The sequence below is a fragment of the Anarhichas minor genome, unplaced genomic scaffold (genome assembly GCF_050575085.1).
Source record: "Anarhichas minor isolate MPS153535 unplaced genomic scaffold, ASM5057508v1 ptg000136l, whole genome shotgun sequence".
Classification (NCBI taxonomy): Eukaryota; Metazoa; Chordata; class Actinopteri; order Perciformes; family Anarhichadidae; genus Anarhichas; species Anarhichas minor.
Window position 1 is genome coordinate 14,169,603 of NW_027466582.1, and position 24,323 is coordinate 14,193,925.

The following is a 24,323-nucleotide window of genomic DNA, read 5'->3' on the forward strand; positions in this document are numbered from 1 at the left end:
ACCACCTCTGGCAGCCTTTTGGAGGAGAAAGACAAAAGAAGGAAACACAAAAGACGGACGGACAGAAAGAAAGCCAGAGGACAGAGAGACGGATAGGAAGAGGGCTTCTTCGTGCTACAACTTCAATATTTCAGGTCATGCAAAAGATCAGTTGTGTTGAGATGTTACCAAGAAAACAAAGTTTCCCAAAACACAAGAACACACAGCAACAAACTGCAGTTGCAGCCCACGGCAGACATGTCAGATTAACTCAAGAAATAAAGAGAGAAGCCATCCAAAAACACCAGTACGATCTCTGAATATTAAAGATGCACAAGCACAGAAAAGGAGTCTGTGAAGTCACTGTTCAGGAGCCGGATACAGTTATGTACGAACGAAGGAGTCGAAATGAATGCTCATATGGGATTATTCTTCAGTCATTTTGAAAAATGCTTTAAGTATTAAAAATCTCCATATTTGCAATTAAATGCTTTTAGATTCTGTGCAAACAAATATCTGCTTTCACACCCTCTTACTACAGTGTGCGCAGTGTGCATGTGTTGGTGTGTGTTGTGTATGACCCCGTTTTTTTTTTTCCAGATTATGATCCATTTCAGAGCTTATTCATGACATAACGGTCATTATTGTCTGTACTGTACGGCACTCTCAGAGACACACAGAGTATATATGCATTCAGGGCATCAGTAAATTAAAATGCACGCACTTGCATAGCAGCTGCGTGACTTACAGTCAGTTACATTACTACATGAATATTTTAGAAATTGAGTAGCTAGAATACTGTTTACATATAAATATATATTGACCGTTTTGAGCTGAAGAGAACAAGCACGATCACTATTAATGTCTATTTTATTGTTCAGTGTGCGCCCATAATACACAGCAGGTTGTATTCTAATGATGCAGATGATCTTTTGCTATTCTTGTCCAATATTTCAACATAATATTATAACAGACATAACTTTATTTATGTCATGCGTGTATGAATCACAAGCGTTTTCATTCATGCCACAAACAACTAATCATTTCCTGAGCTAATAATGCTAATCACTATTTCAATGTGATGAATAGTCAGATGACCGTCCTCTGATGTAATAATGTGTATTTTCTACACACATAAACAACAGTTAATGTTCATTCTTAACCTTTGGACAGAGCCAGGCTAGCTGTTTCCCCCTGTTTCCAGTCTTTGTGCTAAGCTGCGCTAACCAGCTGCTGGCCTACAGCTACACATGTAGCATACAGACATGAGAGTGGCATCAATTTTCTCATCTATTTCTCAGAAGTAAAGTGAGAAAGGAGTATTTCCCAAGACGGTGATCTACCAGTATTAATATAAACGTAATCAGCAAAGCATCTCAGCAATATTACTCAAGTAATGTACTTTCCTAGCCACGGCAATATTATCTAATGACTTGTTGTTTCTCTTGTTCATTAGCGTGGTAGTCCAGGAGGACAGGCCTGTGTCGTGACACCAGCGATCCCTCCTGTGTGGCAACCACAGAGCAGCCAGTTCTCTCTGTGTCACGAGCTGAGCGACTCCTCGAGGTATCTGACCATCACACAGCACAACAATGTCTCATAACGCAGAGGCAGCGTTCGATCGTTAGAGGACCAGTGTGTAGGATGTAGTGGCTGAGATATGGGGCCGCTCTCATTTCTCGATGTTGTGCCATCTTCGTCTTTGGTTTGTGAGCCCGAAAAATGATCTCAGCGCCCCGTCTGGAAGGACGTCCCAATTCCTACAATGTGCCTTGAGTAGCGAGGAGCTGTAAGCAAAGGAAACACCGGTGTACCCTTTTCACAAAAAGTTTTTTTGGCATCTGTGAGTTAAAAAGAGGACAAAGGGATAAATATCATATTCCATTTCTGCTGTCAGATTCCCCGCTGGCCCTTTAAATTCAATACAAACACAGCGAATTGTAAAAATGGTGTCATCATACTCCCTAACTCAGTCTTTAATAAACGATAGGTTTTATTTTCTGCTGCATGGTCAGTCTTCGTTCATTTGTTGTTGCCTTTGATGGTCTTTTCACGTTTTGTAAGAAAAATGTGAGAAGCGGCTCTGAAGCAACAGAAATATGCAGAAGTATCGACTTCAATACGCGGCCTGAGAACAACAGTCAATAATCTCATTGAGTCCCAGTGATCATTGTCCAAAGACTAACTTATTGTCTGTGCTTTCCTCCACATTGGGACTGCAGCAGCTTCGGCAGGTGCACAACAGTCATCAGTTCGGTGTCCGTTAGTCACAGCAGAGGACTCTGCAGCGCTGCAGCGCGTCACAGAATATACAGTATTCATAGGTTTTATTTCGTCGTTGCAGCTTTTCTGGCTAAATTACAAATTCAGCATGTTTCGTCTCAAAAAAAGGGTTCTTCATATTGATTCATTCAGTTCATCATTTACTGAAGAGGTTGGACCCCAACTTGGTAAATGTAGAAGAATATAAAGTTACACATCTTAAGACCTAATAGTCCTGTAGTGGGTTTGTCCACCACATCAGTAGATGGTATGAAAACCCAGATCCCGCTCATCTCCTCCTCTCATATTCTGGCAGGATAGCTGAGTCCAGGCACTTGATGCAGGTTCCTCAATAATAGAAGAGCCATCTTTCAAAGTCGGTGTCGCCTGGTTGTGCGCAGTTTCAATCAAATATCATCTTCATGGTGTCTTGTCCCAGTTAAGTCAAGCCATTGTCTATTTCAGAGTCCAGCGGATGAGGTTCCCAGCGTTTAACGTAATGTATTCTTCCTCAGGCGAGCTGGTCTCACAGCCTCGGCTCAGCCGAGAGCATTTCTCCGTCCAACATTTGAAAGGTAGTGGTATGGCAGTAAGTTTTGCATCCATTTTTCTTTGCTGCTTTTTGTTTTTGTCAAGCTGTCATTTCCCATCGTCCATATGGGCACAAACCAGCTCACAGGAAGACGTTACGGTTATAAAAATACTTGCCATTGGGCTTCAATATTTCGGAGAAATAAGTTTTAAATAAGCCTTTCTGCTCCATCTGTGCCAGACTTAAATAACAACCAACATTGTTATCTTAAACCTGATTGGTTAAGGACAACTGTGCCTTTTATTGTTAATCATGGGGTTTAAAATGAGTGTAAAAACACCCCACATATTGAAAATAAGCACCAGAAGTTTCAAAAAACAAAAAAGGTTACGCTGTAGCAACATGGAAGTTCTCCATAAATAAAAAACAACAACACATAAATAGCATAAGAAACTTGAGGTTTGTCACCGCTCTTTAATTGCATGTTAAATCGGTACAGGCGACACTTCTACGCTGTGAATAATGGATGAATGTGACAGACTTCTGCACTTTACCAACAGTGAGGATGCAGAGAAAGAAGAGAGACGAGATGTGGATTTACTCCAAAGCATTCTCCATAAGCTGGCAGGGGAGCAGAGGGATGACAGCAGTGACACAGTGCCTTTGAATTCATTTCCATACACACACACACACACACACACGTTGACACGAGCACATACCCGCTGAATCCCTGAACAGGCCATACATACATATGCATGCTTGTCTGGCATTCTGTGTTCTAGAGGAACTTCTATAAGAGTTCCTGTCAGTGAAGTTCCTCCTGAAGAGAGGAAGAACAAAAGGTGAAGAGTAAAACAGGTAGCTCACAGAGGTCCCACTTCTCCCACTGCTATTAGTGAAAATACATGTCTTATTCATCAATTATTAATAATTCTTCACACATTGTTCCGCATATTTAAATCTGACCGTTAGGGATGTGATTGTGCGAGTAAATGATTGACTACCGGAAGCTCTTGATCACAGTTGATCCTAGTAGAATAGAAAGCTTTTCTTGTCCTTGTACAGAATAAAACAAAACCGCTCCCTGACTCACCTGACTAGCCCCGCCCACCTACTCACCTGTTCCCTCCTTCCCTCATCAGTCTTGCAGTATACATACCGGCCCATTTCCATGCATTTTGTCTCGGCCAGATCGTCTGCATCTGGCCTGAGCTTCCAGTCTCTGCTCTGCTCTGTCTGATGATTCTCTGGAGAACTGTACCTGTTCTGACTGGCCGACCTGGTACTGACTTTGGGGCGTGGCCCCTTTTGGGTGACAGGTGGGTGCCATCTAGGATCGCTATAGGTGCTCGCTGTCTGCTCCGCTGCGTCACCTGAGCCCGCCTCAGCTCCACCGATGATCCACCGCTTTGCCCGTATTTGGAGTTTGGCTGTGTCGTCACTGCCAAGATGGCGACGGCCAGAGCAGACTACATGGCCTTACAGGGGGCTTGTTGGGTGGCTGAACAAGGTTTATTTCATCCGTTTTCTGACACAAACGCAATATTAAAGTACATTAGCATAAGTTGATAGAAAGTTTGACATTTTGAAAACTCATTTTATTGCTCCTGATACTGTCCAAGTTGTATCCTCTCAGCCTTATAACTGCCAAAACTGGTGTGACAGCAGTGTGATGAAATCCACTTTTGGGTTTAATCAATCTGCCTATTCCTGTGCCAAAAATGTATTGGCACAACAGCCATCCAGTGTGTGTATTTCCAACACGGTTATCTTTGTCAGGGTGGGAAAGGCCTCGTAAACAGCATTTAGACCATCACAAGCCATTAAACATCTCCCCTGAGAGCCAGACTTAAAAGCTAAAGCTCATCTTATGACACAGATTTCTTTGGTCTGAGATCTGATCTGATGGAAACATATTATCCCAACATTGATAACAAGCAGGTGAGTCGGTGATGAATCATTTTTGACTGGAGCTGCTGTTGTGATCTGACTGATATGCTTTGAATCTAATACTTTGTTTCCTTTTGTAAAACTTGCTCACACAGTAACTCTCTGCAAAGTTATGAAATTATGTTCCAATCTGATCGTTTTGCCCGTCGGTGTTAACGCCGCACTCCGTGTATTTCAGAGAGCGAGGAGAGATTAGATTGTTGTGGTTATTATGTTGTCAACTTTATTACTTTTCGTGTGAGCCACCGGGCTCACCTAATTGGATTGTGGTAGTCTGTATTCCCTCTGCAAGAGGAAGCTTAGACCTTTTAAAATATTCCAATTATTAAGCTTGAAGAAGTGAAGCAGAATGTGTGCCTCAATTTTATACCCGCTAAAAATAGAAACGCAGATGGATGGCAAACGTGTGTGTGTGTTTGCAGTAACCGAATCAATCCCCAGTACACAATAGAGAGCAGTCCATCATTTAGCTGCACCAGACGCAATCAATTTTCCCACAGCTCAACCCCATTTTCATTCTTCTCTAAAATACCAGTGCTTTAATGTGTGTCAGAAATATACAAACACAGTGTTCGGAGTACGCACACATCGTATATCTTCATTAGCCTCGCTTTGCTCCGTCATGTTGCGATTAAAGAGCTGATCTCCAGAATGGAGTCGGCTAAAGCTGAGCCAGCACGTCCCTCTTCATTATTCATTAAGGGCAAGTCAAATGAGGATGTGCCCCATTTACAGATCATCACAAACAGTGATTGACAGCTGAACTATAGCAAAGACCAAAGTAGAGGTGGGCGTTACGACGTGTCTGCTGATGGTGATGGATTTAACTGAGGTCACCGTTTCTTTTTCCATTTACTTTTTTTTTTTTTTATCAAAATGATGTGATACGTCTGGGTTTTCAGTTATTCTGGCTGAATAAACCTCCATGTACTACTAAGTATGATAAAGGGGTATTTGCCCGACCTAAACAAGTGCGGCAAAGCCAACGAGAGTGATGGAGATGTCAGTCAAAACAGAATGACAAATATATCTAATTATCTTCATCTATAAATGGTTTCCAAAGTGGATCTTTAGAACATGTACTATATCTGGGTACAGACCCCCAATCTGAAGAGAGAGCAGTAAAACCTTTAGCCCAGTTCTTGCCTCACCATTTGGGGTATTGAGGTGCTTTTAGCGATGCTGCAAAATTTCAAACGTCAATTTGTTTATTATACTTGTGATATAAAGTAAAAAGATGTTTGTAAAAAGGCTACAGTTTGCTTTAATAAAGTTAAAGTAGCAAACTCACATGAGTTGGCTTAAAAAAAAAATCCCCGAGCAACATTTTTGCAGTGCTATCAGCGGGTTAAACTGTCTTCTCCACTTCAGAGCAGAACTGCATCCATTTTCGTAACACAACCTGTCAGCACGAAGATAACAACGCGTCAACATCCACAACCGTGTTAGTACTTCCAAATATAACTCTCATCGCTGGGGAGAGCGGAAATCAAAGTCTGCATTTGAATTCTCGCTGCTGCAAATGTAAGTTTAAAGTGAGCCACGAGCTTCTCTGCATTTGTCACACACACACACACACACACACACACACACACACACACCTTAACTAATACAGCTCCAATGCACCATGCAGACACAATGCCAGGCATGAAACCTAGGTTTTGTCTTTCAGCAGTTAAACTCAGACAACAGAAGGATGTAACCCTCACTCTCCTCTAACATTAATAGTGGTGGAATTTGACTGTAGCCTACATTTACATTTACTTAAGTACAAGTTTGAGGTACTTGTACTGAAGTATTTCTATTTTACGCTATTTTCTACTTCCACTACATTTTGGAGGCAAATCTTGTCCAGCTTACTGCACTACATTGGCTTTGGTTACTTTGCAGATTTACATTATCAATATGAAATACAAGTCGACTAATAAATGATGGCGTAGGTTACCAGCAGTATGTAAAGTAATTATTGTTAAACGGGATCTGCCCACTCTTCCTCATGACGGCGACACTGCTGCTAACGTTCCCCGTTCCATTTCCCTCCAACCAAACCCCGCAGCAGCTGCAGCTCCCGATGAACACAGCTGCTGCAGGGTTCGCTTCACGACCTCTTTCATGGTGCAGGGCTGCGGACCCGTGGCTCTGGGGAAATGCTGACACTCTCCATGTTTGTGTGTTCGCGTCTGAATCATGTCAGGTGATTAATGCCAACTCAGAAAGAAAGTTCTTAACCACAACATCTCTGCTCTGGTCCACACAGAACTAAGACCGGTGCTCACAAACAAAACGACACAACTTTAATACTCCTGTCACCACTTGTCCAGTTATGTTGGCCAACAAATGCATTACGTGGTATAATATTTCTGTATAAATATGAAGATAACAGGCCAATTTTGCTGAATTCTAAGATTAACAGAGGCCACAGTCTTGCAGGTCCTTTATTTGGCTCAAACTTGTGATATAATCATTTCAAATCAGTCAGATATATCTCATGAAGGTGTCGAACACTTCACCAGAGAGAACATCTATAGTAATATAGTGGATGCATGGCGAGTCTCTTAATTTGCATCCATGTTTGCCTCTCTTCAGTATTTTCCTCGAGTCTCAGTCCCTCCCACCAGGGATGCATGGAGAGAAGAAGGAAAACAACGAGGAAATCTGTTTTCAGAGAAATGAAAGGTCCTTTCCTCTGAAGAGTCACCTGAAGCGACGTCTGTTTCTGATGACGGCGACAGCTGATCACAGCTGGATCACAGCTGGATCAGCTGTCAGTCGGCTTCAACAGCTGGAGAGACTTTTGATGGCGTTTGTCTGCACACACGTGCACTGTTCTAATACTCACACTCAGCCTGCTGCGCAGCACCTGAAGGTGTAACCGCCTGTACCAGGTAGAGCGGTCCTGCTGTGGAGCCACCTCGTGTGGAGCATCCTTCTGTGGAGGATCCTTTGGTGTAGAAGGGCCTGCTGGACAGATCCCTCGGGTGCACCCTCAGATGTCGCAGTAACCATGCCTGCCGGTGAAAGACTGAGGGAGTTCTGACCGGAGCGAGAAGTTTCAAGTGATTCAAACATTCTTCATACATGCCGGTTGATGTGCAGAAGGAACTGTGTAGAATCATGAATCCAACGGTGATGATGATGTGCACATAAGCACAGGGGTTCTGTTATTTTACAACCGTGACACTGGTTGCACAAAATGTAACTAGGCTCTCTGTGTGTACGCTTATCTTGTGCGCAAGAATTAACCAAAATGTGGAAAGGTTTTAATTTAATTGAGGCCACAAATCATATCTCAAGTGCACAAATTAGTATATCGTGGCCTCAATTTGTCATTTTTCTCTGCTATTGAAAAGGAAAGAAAAAAAGTCAAATCCACGCTACATTGTCATCACTAAGCAGTGAGGACTCATTGATACCTTTTATCCATATTTTAACTAAATTCATTCTTGAGTGGGGACACTTAGTTGTAACAGCCTTTGTCAAACAGTAACTGACTGAACATGCAAACAGTAAAACATTTTATTCTTACAAGTTACAAAAAACAAACCTGGTAAAGTCACCTTGTAATGAGAAGTGTACTTAAATTAAGTAAGTGCAATTAAACCATCTTTGTTCATTACTCATCTCTCGGCACAATGCCTTGCTGCAGGTGACAGTACTTCTTATCTGTAGTAGTGCAGACTTGATGCACATGGTCAGTTACTGTAATATGATTTTCTGTCCAAAGGCAGGATTTAATATATGAAAGGACACAGGGCTGGTATTCTGTTCCTGTCTCTGCGAGATGACCAAATTTGCTGAAAAGCAGAGAAAGAGAGCCAAGGGTACTGCTCCCTCCGAGTGTATTTTAGTTTTATTGATTTACTGATGTGAGGAGAGAGGAACAAATGTCCCCTGGCAGTCCACCTCAATGACATACGCATGATGCCAAAAGGAAAGTGGCCTTCAGAGGGCCTGGGCTCACTAAATAATGGTTCTTCTCACTACAATAACCTCAGTGTATTGACCGATACTGATAACAGATGTTGGTGGAGTTTAATAGCCCAGCTCATTTACTATTGGATTTAGTGTTATTGGGTATGGAAATGTGTCATGCGCAATACTGTCTCCTTATACTTAAGCATAGTTGGCCAAATGTGATCTATATTCAAGATACCTCGGCCCAACAATGGGTCACATTCAGCATCTTTCAATGATGCACTAGATTTGGCCTAAGTATACTCGTCTGTTCCCGGGGGCGGACACTGGCCAGAGGCTGGCACAGCCTCAGCTAACTGGGGCTGAGTTTCACAAAGTCTGTACCCCAAAATCGAATCAAATCTGTCAGCCATATATACAGTGAGAGCCAGACCCGGGTCACATGTGGTCTCTTGGTGCCAGAACAAAGCCAAGTGTTCCATGATCAACTCGACTCTGATGGCTACCACAAAGTGGAAAGCAAAGATCAAGCAAATGTATCTTCCTTGGAGGCTGTATCTTTGGGACATGTTGGGAAATATGCTAATTTGCTGCTTTTTTTTTTTTGCCAAGAGTTGGACAAAGAACGTCGACACTGACTCACAAGAAATTGTCACGGCCAGTGTTCGAATTGCACCATGGCTTTCGAGGGAGCCCTATTTTTGGGGGGTTGAGGGGCTACATGAATGCACTCGCATGTGCAAAAAAACAACTATCAATATTTTCCAGTTCATAGAGACGGTATAGAGCTTGGCTGCTAAAAGGATGGATGGCCACAGCAGGAATTGAGCCTCGCAGGATCACTATAGTTACAGTAAAATCTTTTACGCTCCATTAGGACTCGTTTGAAGTTTTGTGTGACCTTGTGTTGGTAGGTGTATTATTTTACGTTGGACAGATCCCGTCTTTATGCTAAGCTCAGTTAATCGCCTCCTGGCTCCATCTTTGCACGTAACACACAGACATGAAAATGGAATCATCCTATAGACGAGGAAGTGAAGGAAAGTATTTCTCAAAACATCAAACTGTCTTCTTATGGGGCAGTAATACTCTTTAAACACACATTAGAATGTCAGCATGCTCATAATGATAGTCTTGGACATGTTGAAAGAAACCTCTTAGTGGCACTAGATGAAAAGTCGAGGGATCCACAAACTGATTTAAATTCTTCCAGTGAGGACCTATAAAAGAAGACATCAGGGAACAGTCAGGACGGGTCTTGTCTATAACGATAGTTTACGGCAGTATATCACCCTGACCAGAAAACATCCTGTCAGTCGTCAGCTATTGCTTCACTTTGTCCCTGAATGTTTTATTCTGCTTATAAACTGAGGCGTTGTAGGCTTTGGTGGTAAATGATTGTAGACGGGGGGGGGGATTTGTCAGAGCTTATTGATGCCCTGCAGTGGGTAGATGCACCTAAAACAACAACTGAGCCTGTGTGATAACCTTGTATGCCTTAATGAATAATTTGAGCACCTGGGAGCTTAATCCCTTTATCGATGGACCCTGAGGCTCTTTCTTGTTTAACCTCATATTAGATGCACTCTGTGAATACTTACCATTGCTTTCTCCAATAACTAGACGAATCAAACTTCTGCATCCGTTTGTGTTCATGACTGTGTGTAGCACAGATACGTTTTCACTGTCCTCGACGGTTTCAGAACTTATTGACCCACAACAAGACAAAGACAAGACAAGAATGTATTCACCCATTGGCTTCACGCTTCAGTGAACAACAGTGATTGTGAAGTGTGTGTATACAGCATGGCTGTGCTAGTACTTGTTCTTCTCCTCACATTGTGAATCTTTCAATAACTGACCTTTCGCTCGTCCCCTTTTAGCTACTGTTGCTACTTCTTTCAAGCTTTCTGCACAAATACTGTTCGTAATGATAACCTGGTAGATTTACCACTCAAAATCTTGAGTCATTTTTTAAGCAGTATAGGCTGAAATATCATATTTTGCTAGCAGATTGTATCAGCTGTAGCTAGCAGGCTAATTTAGTCAACGTTAGCTCCATGAGTTGGTAGAAAAACGCTGTGTCAGGCTGACTTGTTTTTAAATTAGAAACATAACATTATGCTCTTGATAGCTGAATACATGATATCGTTTTAAAAGACTGAACCTGTCAAAAACTGGGTTAAGCAGGGTTAATTAGTAGCCTAAAGGAATTAATTGGTTAGCCACAAATGCTAACAATTACAGTTTGCGTTAGAGCAACACATTCTTTAAGTCACTTTTTGCACTTTTATCCTGTGTTTTTGGTTTCGGTATGGCAGAAAATAGAAATACACCTGCAGTGCCCAATTACAGTTAATAATATATGATTAGAAAATAACAATTGGGGAAGGGGTTTTTAACGGAGGCTGTGTCGTTTACAATTTATTTAGGCTTGATCATGTCAGCTAACCCCTATGTAAGTTATACATTGTACATTTGGCAATTAAATTAGACTTCACACACAAATGTTAATGGTTGGATGGATGGTTAATGCCCTTTTACACACATCTTATGACACAAACATTACAGTCCACTTTTAATCTGATTATAATGATGACATGGTTGTCTGTGAACTGTTTCTACATTATGATTGAATTTCAACATAGCAATGCACACACTCGTAAATTTGGAAAACCTTCACTGGTGAAATTCTCCCACTTTTCTGTATACAAACACAAACACGCATGCAGTGAACACCCACAGTGTTGCAAAAAATCACGTGGAAGCCAAAATAGACACCATATGAACAAAACTATTTGCGTCACCCTGGTGATAATGAGTATGTGTGGTACTGCCTGCAGCTGTCATTCCAGTCAGTTTAAATATTTTATTTCACTTCGGTGAAGCTTTGATGGATAAAGTGAAGTCACGAAGATTCAACTTGGTGCATTCATGTTCTATGGAAGAACTGTGTACTTCTGTGTGAACTGTGCATATGACCTCCCTACTTTGAGTTACTGCTCACATCCGCTGGTAAAGAAATATGAGAAGAGAAAATAGGAAGTCTGTTACAGATCTCTTTTGTTTTTTTACAAACTTACTGTCATGTTGAGAACACTAATAAAATCCTGGACTTAAACCTTCTATTATTATATTTTGATGACCATTTTAACATTTGGTTGTCATGATTTATAATCTCTAAACAGGAAGTGACACGGTGAACGTTAACATTGATTTGAGCAGCAGATGGTGGGCGAGGTTTTAATCTTTGTGAAAACATGCAATGCCGTGCAAGCTGAGGAGAACAGCACCAGAATGGACGCTGATACGTATATCATCTTTCCTATATAACGTGAAAGGACCCTGAATTTTTTGTGACACAGATTCAAATGTGAAAACATTCGTGGATGCATTTATGTCCCAGACAAAAGTAAAGTGGTGTTGGATGGTAATGCTTCAGGTCCAGGATACTTCTAGCCAAGGCACAAACAAAAAATGTAGAGCACTTTAAGAGTCATTGTCGTCAATACGTGGTGTTTGTCTTTGTATAACACCTAATGTATTGTATCCAAATGATATGACACAGATTTGTCATGTGCCTTTAGCTTAAGTGTATGCAAAACATATAGCATATAAAAACATATGTCATTTTGAGTTTTGTGCAAATGGATTTGGACAATGAGGAAAACATAAGCCCTTCCGTATATTATTAAATATCATTAACAGTTTGATAGTTGGTCTGTTATTGACAACAAAGATGCTCTATTAAAATCAATATTGATTTATGGGAATACAGTGGGAATACAATGGAATGATCGCCAGTCAACTGAGCATGAGAAGCTTTCATGTTAAGTATTTTATCTGTGATACTAAAACATAAAACATATTGTCAACATCCCAGCACTATGGCGTGTAAAAATCTAACTTCCCCTGGTTCATTTTTTACTACAATATGACAGCTGTGACAGCTGTGACATCTCTGGAAAGGAAGGGATAACAGAAAATACATCTTTGAGAAGTGAGCCCTGTGTGCTAAGTCATGTAAATGCTCTCAACTACTTTCTTGATTCTAAGAATTTAATTTTAGACCATAACACTTTCCTAATAGGTTATTCTATGTGCTGGATAATTATTTCATTTATTTTTTTTACTTTTCGACATTTAATATATTATCTTACTTCACTTTTTGGATGGTCAATATGATGCGACTACAGCGGAATGACAACTGACTACTAAAAGGCAATAGTGGGCTTAAGGCCAGCTAATTAAGCTAATTGCGTTCAGCTGATTAACTTGAACCTACTATATGTAATAGATCTCTGTGTCTTCCGTCTTCGTGAGTCATTATATTTTGAAGAAACGTGAGGTCATGTAGTCCTCTCGTGTGTGCACCGAAAAACAACTACATACACGAGTTGAGTTGATTTAAATTTAAATCACGGCATTGCCAAACAACAACGTCATCCAGCCCTTGAACGTCACGTCTCGCGGTCACCACGTTTGCTGGCTCTTTTCATGTGTGCTCACACGTCCTTTTTTGTGTGTCGCGTTTTCCGACAGCGCCTGAAGGCAGCGCTGCTCCCATCCTACGTGAATGCAGCACACACTGTTGAGGTGATCCATGGCAACAGAGGAGCAGCAGCCAACCGCTGAGCCTGTCCTACACACACACACACACACGCGCGCGCGCTTTCAATCTCCACTCACTCTCCGTCAAAGTAGCCGGAATGCACCGAGGAAGAAACACTCTTAACGGCTCCCGTTGACATATTTCGGCATCAAGGTGACCGACCGGGAGCCTGCCAGCCGCCCGAAAAAACGCTCTACGTCAGCGCCAGGTGACAGCCGACAGGACCCGCACCTCGGACTGCTGAACACGGACACGGACAAGATGGTTGAAACTGAGGTTTCTGGAGCTTAAAAATCACAAAATTCACCCGTCGGTGTACTAGTATCCGGACCCGAGCAAAATGAAGTCAATTTTTAACAGTCTCTGGGCTAAAAAGGCTTCATTTATTTAAATAATTCTGTTGCGTCGCGGCACAAATCCGACACTGTCCCAGGTCCACTCCGCCGCGCGCTGGTCGTCTCTCCCTCGCGCCGTCAGATTTTATATTACAGCCCATATCTCTCTTACGCATCTGGAGCATCCTCGTGAAGATGGCGTCTGGGTCGGGTTGGCAGCAGTATTACTGCCCTGCCGGTCAGGGGAAATTTAGCACATCCACGGCGACCAGCATGTCCTTTCAGACCGGCATCACCATGGAATATACCCAAGACCTGCACCTGAAGATGAGCAAGAAAATAGCACAGCTAACGAAGGTAAGGAGTGTTAATACGAGGCCTGCTCTTCACTCTCCCCGAGCAGTGCACCAGCCCCTTAGGTTAGACCCTGGGACGTCAGAACCGGGCACCAAACTCCGTTTGAGATTTTACCTATTCAGTCATAAATCTCTTATTGATGAACGTGTCACACCGGGTAGAGCGACGTTTTCATTCATTTCTGAATCTCGAAAATGTTGCAGTACTTTCGGTGTTCATAAAACACAGATAGCACTCGTTGTTTTCTTCTAGATAAGAACATTGACACTTTTACGATTGATTCACGCTGCTATAACCTAAAACCGTTTTTTTCTTTGGTGTACGGGAATACGAGGTGACTCGCGGTTTTTAATTGAAATGCATTCTTGGTATTTGAATCGCACGCCGAATTAAAATCCAGCCACTGCTTGTTCCTAAATATCTTAAAACACGTGATGGAAAGCATGCATTGGAGTAAAACAGCGAAGAAGCCTGACACTGTGAAATCCCTAAACGGAGTTTGGAGAAGATTCCTCTTCTCACACGAGGAGGAATGAGAGCTGCCTGAAGGCGAGCCCGGTCTGTTCGGACGCTGCATCCATCAATACCGGGTCATTAGCCACGACAACGATCAGATCATTAATCACCTGTAGCAGCACGGACTGTGCTGGCATTTAGTTTTACTTGTCCATGTTAATGTTGGCCCGGAGGAGGAGGAGGGGGGGGGGGGGATTTATAAATACTTATGCAGCTAAATCAGGCACTTCCTCCCAACTGTGATCTTGCATGATGACAAGCAGCACTTGGAAATGACACCCAGGCTCGCGTGGCATCTTGATTGTTGCTGCCATACGCTTCCCTTTGCTCCTTCCTTATTAACTTATTTAGAATGTTGTATTTTATGCCTTGCTGTTTTTGCCAGAGAGTGTGTGTGTGTGTGTGTGTGTTGAATGAGAATTCCCGTGCCTTTTGATGTACATTACTCTTAAATATGTATTCATACAGCATGTAGTTTCTAGGGAAACGTTTCACTGTCCATGTATTAGATCCAGGAGCTCATCTACAGGAATTATTTCCGTTGCACATTTTATTTGCTTTGACCCAGCTGCCTGTAGGATGTTAAACATCCACACCGACTCTGCTTTCAAGGGCATTTCAGAAGCTTTTTTTTTTTTGGTTTGTTTTTTTGTTAAGCCCCGAGGTGCAGCGCTTTCATCTCTCACTTGCCAAAACGACAGAGCAGCACATTCACCTGGGGTCAAAGCGTGTCAGTGGCTCCAGCATGTCATTATCATCAAGCTGTAGGTCTGCCGGGGCCTCGCACATGTTTACCGCTGGCTCGGTGGCGCTTTGACACCTTATATACTCCAAGGATTTGCCACTGACTCCAACACAAGATTTGTGCTCTGCATAGTTCTCTTTGTTGCTGAGGAAGTGGAGGCTGAAAAAATAAAATCATAATTCAGCAGCCTTTGCAGGCGAGGTGTGTGCCAAGCCTTAGTGCGGCGTGGGCTCTTTAATTAAAGTCACATTGAAATGAGAAAGAAGCCTTTTCACCTTGCTGGGTAATTCTCCACATAATAACATCCTGTTATTGACAATAAACACCAAGGATATTACATGCTTTATAATTTCTTATTATCTTACTTTTTAGTTATATTTTACCAGTAGGCACATTATACAAAACATTTTCTACCAACGGATAGATCTTTATGCACTCATGCTCACATTATGTGGCCGTCCGTCATCTAGATTAACGTCTACGCTTTCACCTGTTGGGTTGTTATTACTTCAAATGGCGGTAATCAAATCAGCACTTTTTACAAGCAATTTTGTAATTTCTCTAATCTTAGGTTTCAGAGTGGCAGGTTGTCAAAAATAATATAGTAGTTAAAACCTTTTTAACTTTGGTTAGTTAACACTGGGGGGGTAACTTTTGTTTGAAAAGTAAGAAATATGAAGATGTTGAGGTAACGTATCACCGTTGATTCAACAGCATTTAAATGAATTTACCTCTGTGATACAAATAGTTTTGTTCCAGACACGGATGGATTTTGACCAGCAAATTACCAAAAGGGCACACAACAACAACACCCAAACAATGGCTACCACAAAAACATGCTTGTTGTTGAAAAATAATGCACAAAACATTGCCTCATCATCAGCTGTGCTACATATACATTATGACTGCGCAATTAATTTCTTTCACATTTCAGGTCATTTCATTGAGTCCAAAGCACGCAGCAGCATTTTGTAAACCTCTGCCAGGGATTGTATGACATTGTGAATTATAAAATATTAACGTTGGATGCATCATGATGCAGCGTTGTAAAGCGGTGCAAAGAGTGTGATGCCTCCGTTCAGGGCCAGTTCTAGGGGGCCTTTTCTGTGGTGGTGAATTCGTTGGGCAGTTGGATGAGTACGTCACAGATTACCGAGTTACAGTTTCACACAGTATGTGATATTTGCCTGTGTTGTGAATCAAATAAATCATTGCGTAACCCATTGAAGGGGAAAATAAGTATTTCAAGCATGAAATTGCAGATGAAAAGTTGCATTTTATCGGCTTTATTCAAAACAATAATACAATATAAAATTTCCACTGGATTTTTCTTACAATTATATATTTATCAGGTGAAAGCTGAGGTGAACAGGGTCTCCAGCTATAAGAGTCACCACCTAAAACAATAGCGACTGGTGTTTTCACATGTGAAGTCACATGACTCCCACATAAAGCCTCGTATCTCCCTTGTTGTATGAAGCCACTCCCGAGCCGCGGAGCGGGCCGATAGCACGCGGGCCATCTGCTCCCGCTGACCGCTGATCTGGGGCCAGAGCTGCGTTCAGGAACAAACGGCAACCTCGAGACGACCTCGCTGGCACATTACGGGGCGGAATGACTTCCAGCTTGCTCCGTCTGAGGATGACTCCAGAGTTATGGAGGCGTCTGAATGGTTCATCTCATGCTTTGACTGGCTTACTTTAATCACAAGTGTCTCATTTATGTTTTTACTTTGAGTGTTGCGATTGATCTTGATCACTTCCCTTTTAATGTTTTGACACTGCTACATTCTGCGTCTTGTTCCTTTCCTCAAGGGGCGTAGGGTTGCACGTGGACGGTGGGGACATGTCCCCATACCAATATTTTGGGAGGACAGAATTGCTTGGCGTGATCATCATGACCGTAGCCAGCTAGGAGGTCAGGACCTCGGCACATCAGAACGGCGTGAAACAACAAAGAATAGTTTAACAGAGTATATATGCACATTATCTCGTCTATTAAAGTCGCAATATTCCAACTTTGTTTTCTTGAAATATTGCGACTTTTCTCGACATCTAGCGAACACAGATTTGTGGGAAACGCTATGAATGTGCAAAATGCCTTCAACACGAGCAGAAATCTCGCTGAAACACACATGAGCTATTCAAAGTGAATAAGTACATTAAAAGGAGTTCATGTGTCACTGAGGTGAATGGGTGCCACATGCACATTTAAAGAAGTTAAAGACGCATACGAGTAGAGAAGTTTGAGTCATGCCGACGTATGTGTGGACTCAGCAGAGTAACAGTAAATGAGAGCAGTGGATCTAGAGGAGAAATACATATTTAATACAGAATGTCTGAGAGCCTTACTGCATTATATACCCTTTATATTATTATATTTTGAGTTTTTCCACAAAAATAAACATTTACACCATAAATTGAAGCAGAAAAAATCCCCCAGAATACAGGAAATCATGTTTTTTCATGTTCAACACAAAGACCCGCCCATTTAATGTGTGTCCCCAGGTTTATGTTGTAAACCGAACCCCCTTACTGTCCTCGTTACATTTATGGGCATTTAGACTGACCCCTTCCTCTCTGAATCTTCTGATTTCTGATGATTATCTGCTCTTTAGTATTGCACCGATACAAAAGCTCAGGGTGCTGCGTAGCTGTCGGTTCAGCTTGGACTCAAACGTTGGCTCTATACACGCTTCTGCAGGGACTTCATGCTCCGTCAGTAAATCGGTCATTGATTGCTCTTCTCCTGAGGCTTTGAATTTCATGATTTGTGACGCAAGACTTGTTTGCTGCCATCGTCATTTAAGACTTCTCGCAGTAATTTTTAATCCCACAAAGCTGCTTTCCGGCCCCTTTGTGTAGTTCAGGCTCTGCAAGGATTTCCTTGTCATAATTTATTTTTGGAAAGCCGTATTTCACAAGTTATACCTTCTGATGGTTTCGCCTTTTTTTATTGTAGTGCCTCTGTCAAAAAGAAGGCAATGAAGGGGGTTTTGCTGCTATGGCAACAAGGTTTATATGAATTATAATTCAGGGCAATGGAATGTGGGAAGTTGGTGGAGGATTTAAAAAAAATGAATAAGCCTGATTTTGCAGCCTGTCCACAGTGAATCAGGACCGAAGCTTCTGGTTGTTGTCAGAGGGAGCACTGGGAAACGGAGCGGGTAGCATGTCATTTAGCATCGTCAGGAGAATGCCTTTAAACAAATGTATTACTTAGGTGTGTGTGTGTGTGTGTGTGTGTGCACCCATGCGCCCATGTCATCACCAATGCCTGACTGACTTCAGTGTCAAAGTGAGTCAGAAATAGACCTCTGAGCTCTCCATGTATTACTGGACGAAGGGATTGGAAGAGACATAGATATTGAAATACTGTACTGTGTGTGTGTGTGTGTGTTTTTACACTGTTTGCAAGTCATATTCTGTGGTGCTGCAGAACCACAGCATCATACATGACCAATTCTACAAAATTGTATTAAAATGCTGATTGTCACATTTGAGAAAAAACTTTTTTTAACCACAACATCACCTGCTAATAATATCCTCCTGCCTGCTCTTCAACATTTCTGAATGTATGTCAATTTTGCTGAATTTCTTTCCTTCCCAATACCAGATACCGTAACTTAAAGATTGCCCAAAACTGAGTACCGATCCAATACCAGTGCATTAAAAACAAAAGTATTTTTTAACAGCTGTACTGTTGTATGGCCTGGCTCAGGTTCAACCCTTTGTAAAACATGAACAAACACACAGAGAATGTATGCCATAGTATGTTTTTATTTAATTTTATTCTCTAGTTGGATAATTGGCGAAATTGGATTGTTATTACCAGAAATGTGAGTGTCTGTACCAGTCCGGTACAGCGAGTCACTCTAAGTAATGGCTAAAAGATACTGCTGAAAACACACAAATAGGCTGCCATCGCTTGGCAGCAACATTTAAGCCAAGATTTGCGTGCGTGTGTGTGTGTGCGTTGATGCCATAATCCAGGGGTGGTAGTGCAGTGATCTGTGTCGCTTGGGCCGGGTTAGACAGCAGATTGTCTCAGCAACATGGCCCCAGTCTTGGGAATAGAGTAAGGCTGATTCGGTGGGGATTTTAAATGCTGATGCTGCTAACTAAAAACCAAAGCTACAGATGTTTAATTCAGAATTTTAAGCTCTCAAACAAACTCCTGGCAGAGTGAAAACTACTAACCGTGACTGTTACTATTATTCCCCTTTTTATTATTATTCCACATAGTGCATGCTGCTACTATCACCTCTCCATCTGCTACAGTTGTTATAACAACGCTAGTCTAAATTTGGCCAACAAAGGGGAGCCTGGGTTATTAAAACCTTGATAGCATCCTCCTAATTAAACAAAAAATGCAAGCATACTCCCAATGCACCGATTACCAGCGGTTACTGTAAATTAGCAGTGAAGATGTTGCTTCCTCTGTAAAGAGAACGACTGATTCAGTGATCGTACAGGGAACGACAGACGTCGCGTTTGCTGTGTGTGTGTGTGTGTGTGTGTGTGAGTGAGTGGTGTAAAAGGTGCAGGGTGTGAGAGAGACGGCGAAACATGGTGACTGACATCTGGATGCAAGATGCAAAATTTCCGAGAATAAAAACACAGAGGTGTGTGTGTGTGTGTGTGTGTGTGTGTGTGTGTGTGTGTGTGTGTGTGTGTGTGTGTGTGTGTGCGTGGCTGCTGGGAGGAGTACAGCGTATTAACCTCTGCAGGATTCTCCTCCGCTGATTGTCACAATTCACCGTCAGATTTCATTAAGATACGCCCACGCTCTCTCACACTTACACTGAAACACACAGGCAGGAAGAGAGATGGTGGGGGGGGGGGGGGTGCATACTCGCCTCAAGCACGAACAAAACACTGCCGACATGCCTGTTGACTTCCGCGCACATGCTTGGACGCACACACACACACACACGCGTACGTGGCTCATAGACTCGCGAGGTGCGTACGGAGGATAATTCTCCATCATTCTTAATGCTTGACCTTGAATGCCTTTTTTTTTTTTTTCGGACAGCCAGAAGCCCCGTTGCTGCTACTCCTCTCAGTCGGCTGATGCAGCAGCAGCCCACCGCGTTGCAGCAACAAGGGGCGAGGCCCGGAGTGAAGCCAGTGCACGACTGGCTGTGAGTTCCGCCGCTTGTTTTTGTCGGACAGTCTGTGGTCTTTGTGGAAAGTCTCACCAGAAGGCGGTCAGTGTCTCCCACCTCCAATATGAGGGAGGTGTGTCCGCAAACGCAGCCGCTGTGTTTTCATCACTGCTGTTGTTTATTATGTGTGACCTGAGAAGTCAGTCCAGCGTGGCGTGGTGTGGATCGTACTCGACAGAAAAGCTGCAATGATACCTGCCTCGCTGATTCACTCAATGACGACTGTGGGGGAGGTTTGGGGGATTTTTCTGGGCATGACATTACATTTATCGTATCACAATCTGAAACACTTCATTCTGAAGTTATTAAAGTCATCACACTGTCAAATATACCGCTGGTCTTGACTCAACAACCTTGAACATGATATTCAGTAGGTAATGTGAAATAGCAGGTTTATAGCGTCAGACACACAGGAAGAGACAAGACGCTGATCTTATCCTCGTTTTCTTTTTCCTGCAAAGAGAAGCCTCCGGTGTTTTACACCTTTCTGCTCTTCTGTCTCAACTTCCCCTGTAACATCCTCGCTCTCTGTGTTCATGGAGGCTGTCCGGCAGAGAGGAGGGATCTGTCTTAGCTCGCCGTGAGCGTCCAGCTTGTTCTAAGCAAGAGAAACTAAAGCACTTAAAGAACAGCATTTTATTGCACTTCACTTATAGGAGCCAGTAATGGACCAGCAGTATGTAACACATCATCGCTTCGCCACAAATCGCCTGCAACAAGCCTCGCTCCGCACAGGATTGTTTTTAACGGCGAGGGCTCTCAGGTGATGTAACAGTCCTTCTGGTGGCCATATTGGAAGGCAGCCGCTTGCGGGCAACAGCAGCTGTGCAGAGTTGTGTCTGTAGATGTACAACACATCCACGTCGTCGGGGTTGGAACGGAAACGGTAGAGCGTTGGAACAGTGTGTTTAGCGTTGTGTCAATGCAATCTGACTAGATTTGGAGAAGGAAATCCGAAGCATACTGTATATAGAACTGATATGAAGCCCTTTTCTCTCATTTAACAAGCTTGTTACATTATTTTGCTCATGTCTTTCTGCCACATTATTTCTGATGTAGCTGCACAACCATTTAAAGGATTCCATTCCGTAACTCGTACAGATTCAAAAGCCTCTTCCAAGACATATTATTCACTTACTCACTTTGTCACACAACACAATAAGTACGACTGTGTTCTAGCTTCCTGCTTTCTGAAATGACTATAATCAGGAGAACGGCCCGAATGTGGATAAAGGAAAGAAGCGGCATGCATTTAGTCAGCTGAAGAATCCATAATCAATCCATCATTAATGACAACTGTGGGCCACGTTTCTCCTCAACCATTTCATTTTTACGTCCAACTTCTGCCTTCATTTATTCCTGTTTATGTCAGTGGAAGGACCATGGATGTGCGGTAACCCACTATGATGTAGTCAACAGACACATACGTCATAAAATATGGTCTTAATGCCTGTATTAACATAAACGGGTGCCATATTGTTTTTTTAATACCCCAAAGCAATATACAGGTTTTACCTGGCAGTGCTTTTTAAAAGGGTAAACCTGTGAATCAGCCGTCGAGAAACGATTTCGACTGAAAAACCCCTGCGAAGTCTAGACCTCCCAACTTGACACCAGCCCACACATTTAACTCGAAAAAGGGAGCTTTTTGGCAGACGTTGCCAGTGGCTCACATCAGGATGTTGGAGTCTGCTTCGACTTTCTCTCCCTAACTTGGCAGCAGTGTGAGTCTCCATGGCCACCAGGGACCCGTCTACTCACTGGGTTTCTATACCTCCCTCCTGATGGGAGAGACACAAGCAGTTAACCCCTCTTTTTACCATCATCAAGAGCATCATTCAGGGCTCACCGGGCTCAGAGGAACAACTGTAGCTTCCACATTCGGCATCTGCTGAGCAAGGTGGAGCGCCCTCGTTACATTTTCTGAGCCTACTCAGCAGGGCGCTCCGACTTCATTTAAAGTTAAAGTTGTGTTTAACATTTGACCTTTCAAATATATTCCATTCTAAGATGATGCATTTTATAGCCCAGTAATTATTTAGATTGTAAGAACAGTTGTATATTGGAGTGTGTAGCCTTCGCTGCCACATTCTAAAGCGGTCTCATTTATTTAGCTAACATTCACGGGCTTGTTCACAAAGAATCGATAGCGGCCGCTGAGAGCGCCAGGAACTGTGACCGCTATCTGCCTGGTCTCAAGGTCCGATACACAAAAGATACTGCAGATGCTGCACTTTTATTTTGTGCGTCTGATTGATATTATCCATGTGGCAAAGTAGAGCTAGAGCCAAGAACACAACAGGCAGAACAATGGCAGAGAGAGAAAGAGGCACTCCTCAAAACTTCAGGCAAGGAATTCAAACATGGCAGTGAGAAACCCTATTTCCATCATCACTTATGCAATCCTGTGAATTAAGGATTCGCCACTCGGTCTTTTGCTGAGTTGCGGTACTTTCTAATTGAACAAAACGTGTGCATCACAGAGCGGTTGGTTTACGAATGCATGGAATACATATGGTGTTACAAACTCGGTCTTTGATTGACGCGTGCTTTCATTACATAATGGGATGTATCTTTTTTTTATCCAACTATCCACTTCATGTCTTGAGAAATTAGAACCGCGGAAAACGTCCGAATCCAACGTTCATGAGTTCGTTTTCCAACTGGAGATGTGAAAGGGGCTTGTGGATAGTCTGACCCAGGCTGAATTTAACCCGAGGATTATTGGACCCAAACAGGGAGCGCACATCAACACTGTCAGCGTGACGATTTGCCACCGTTCCACAAGCAGCTGTGGTCGGAAAGAGCAACACATTGTCTCTGCACTTCACAGCTAACCGTCTCACCCCAGTTTCATTGTGATGGTTGTGACTACTATTTGATTCACTTCGGCATGAGAAATATTGACACACATGTCGGAGACTAGCAGCAATATAACAGGACCAGACCCAATTAGACTGAATATAATTTGGATAATTCATAATCATGTCAACCTATAATTCTGATTGTACATTTACCAACTGGATTGAAGCTGAATATTTTGCCTTTCTTTCTATCAGTTCTTACTTGCCTTGTCTTTCTGTCCGTTCCCATGCCGGCTCTTTCTAGAATTGGCCTGTTTACCTCGCTCTCCTTCACGTCCTCTGCCCGTATCTCTGTTTATCTGTCTGTCCTTCCTTCTAGCCAAAGGACATCCAAACAACGGCGGGGCTCGCTACGACTTCACCCAGCCCTCGGTCCGTCTTTCCATTAAGATAAGATGAAAGGGATCCCTAAGGGGAGATTTGGGCCATTATAACAGCAAACAGTGACGGGACACAACAAAGGCAGAATAAAAATAGCTATAGGAGAATAACCGGACACTTGTTGTATAGAATATAGAGGACATCTTGCATGAATTGAACAGATATCCCGCTTATTTAACGGCTACTTGCTATACTACTAAAAAATGAGTCCTCTCGCTGTGTACGGAGATCAGAGCTACGTCCACAGCGTAACAGTAGAATGCCATCATTGACCAATCAGAAGTATTCAACAAAGCTGTGTAGTAAGACTCTATCGAAGATATTATTTTAAAGATAAAAACAAATTAAATATTAACAAAATCAGCATGCCAGGCTGTTTTAAATCACAAAAGGGCTCCATTAGGTGGACGATAGCAGAAACTTCTACTTACTGAAGGGGTTGTTATAACTCACTGGGGTCTTGCAGACCATTACCCAAAATATCTCTTTATCCACACAGCTCTCTGACCCGCCTTTACCCTGAGCGGCTGACTGCTTGACAACCTTACGACTCAGCGTTCCTCCTTTTAAACCATTGGGTTCTCTGAGTGGTGGTTTATGGCCAATCAATAGGGCTCATTCTCCACAAATGCCTACCTTGCTTTCTCTGCCTCTTTGTGCCTCACTGTAAGTTAGATGATCCTTTCATTCATTTTTGGTCTTTGTTCT

General features: G+C 42.6%; 1 protein-coding gene across 1 annotated transcript in view; it reads left to right on the forward strand.

The window, feature by feature from the left end:
• The first annotated feature begins 13,780 nt into the window (after positions 1-13,780).
• The window catches only part of fam184ab (family with sequence similarity 184 member Ab), a 121,333-nt gene continuing 110,790 nt past the window's right edge, over positions 13,781-24,323 (forward strand). The window contains exon 1 of the mRNA XM_076084397.1: positions 13,781-13,942. Coding sequence (XP_075940512.1) covers positions 13,781-13,942 — 162 coding nt within the window. The remainder of the gene's footprint in view (positions 13,943-24,323) is intronic.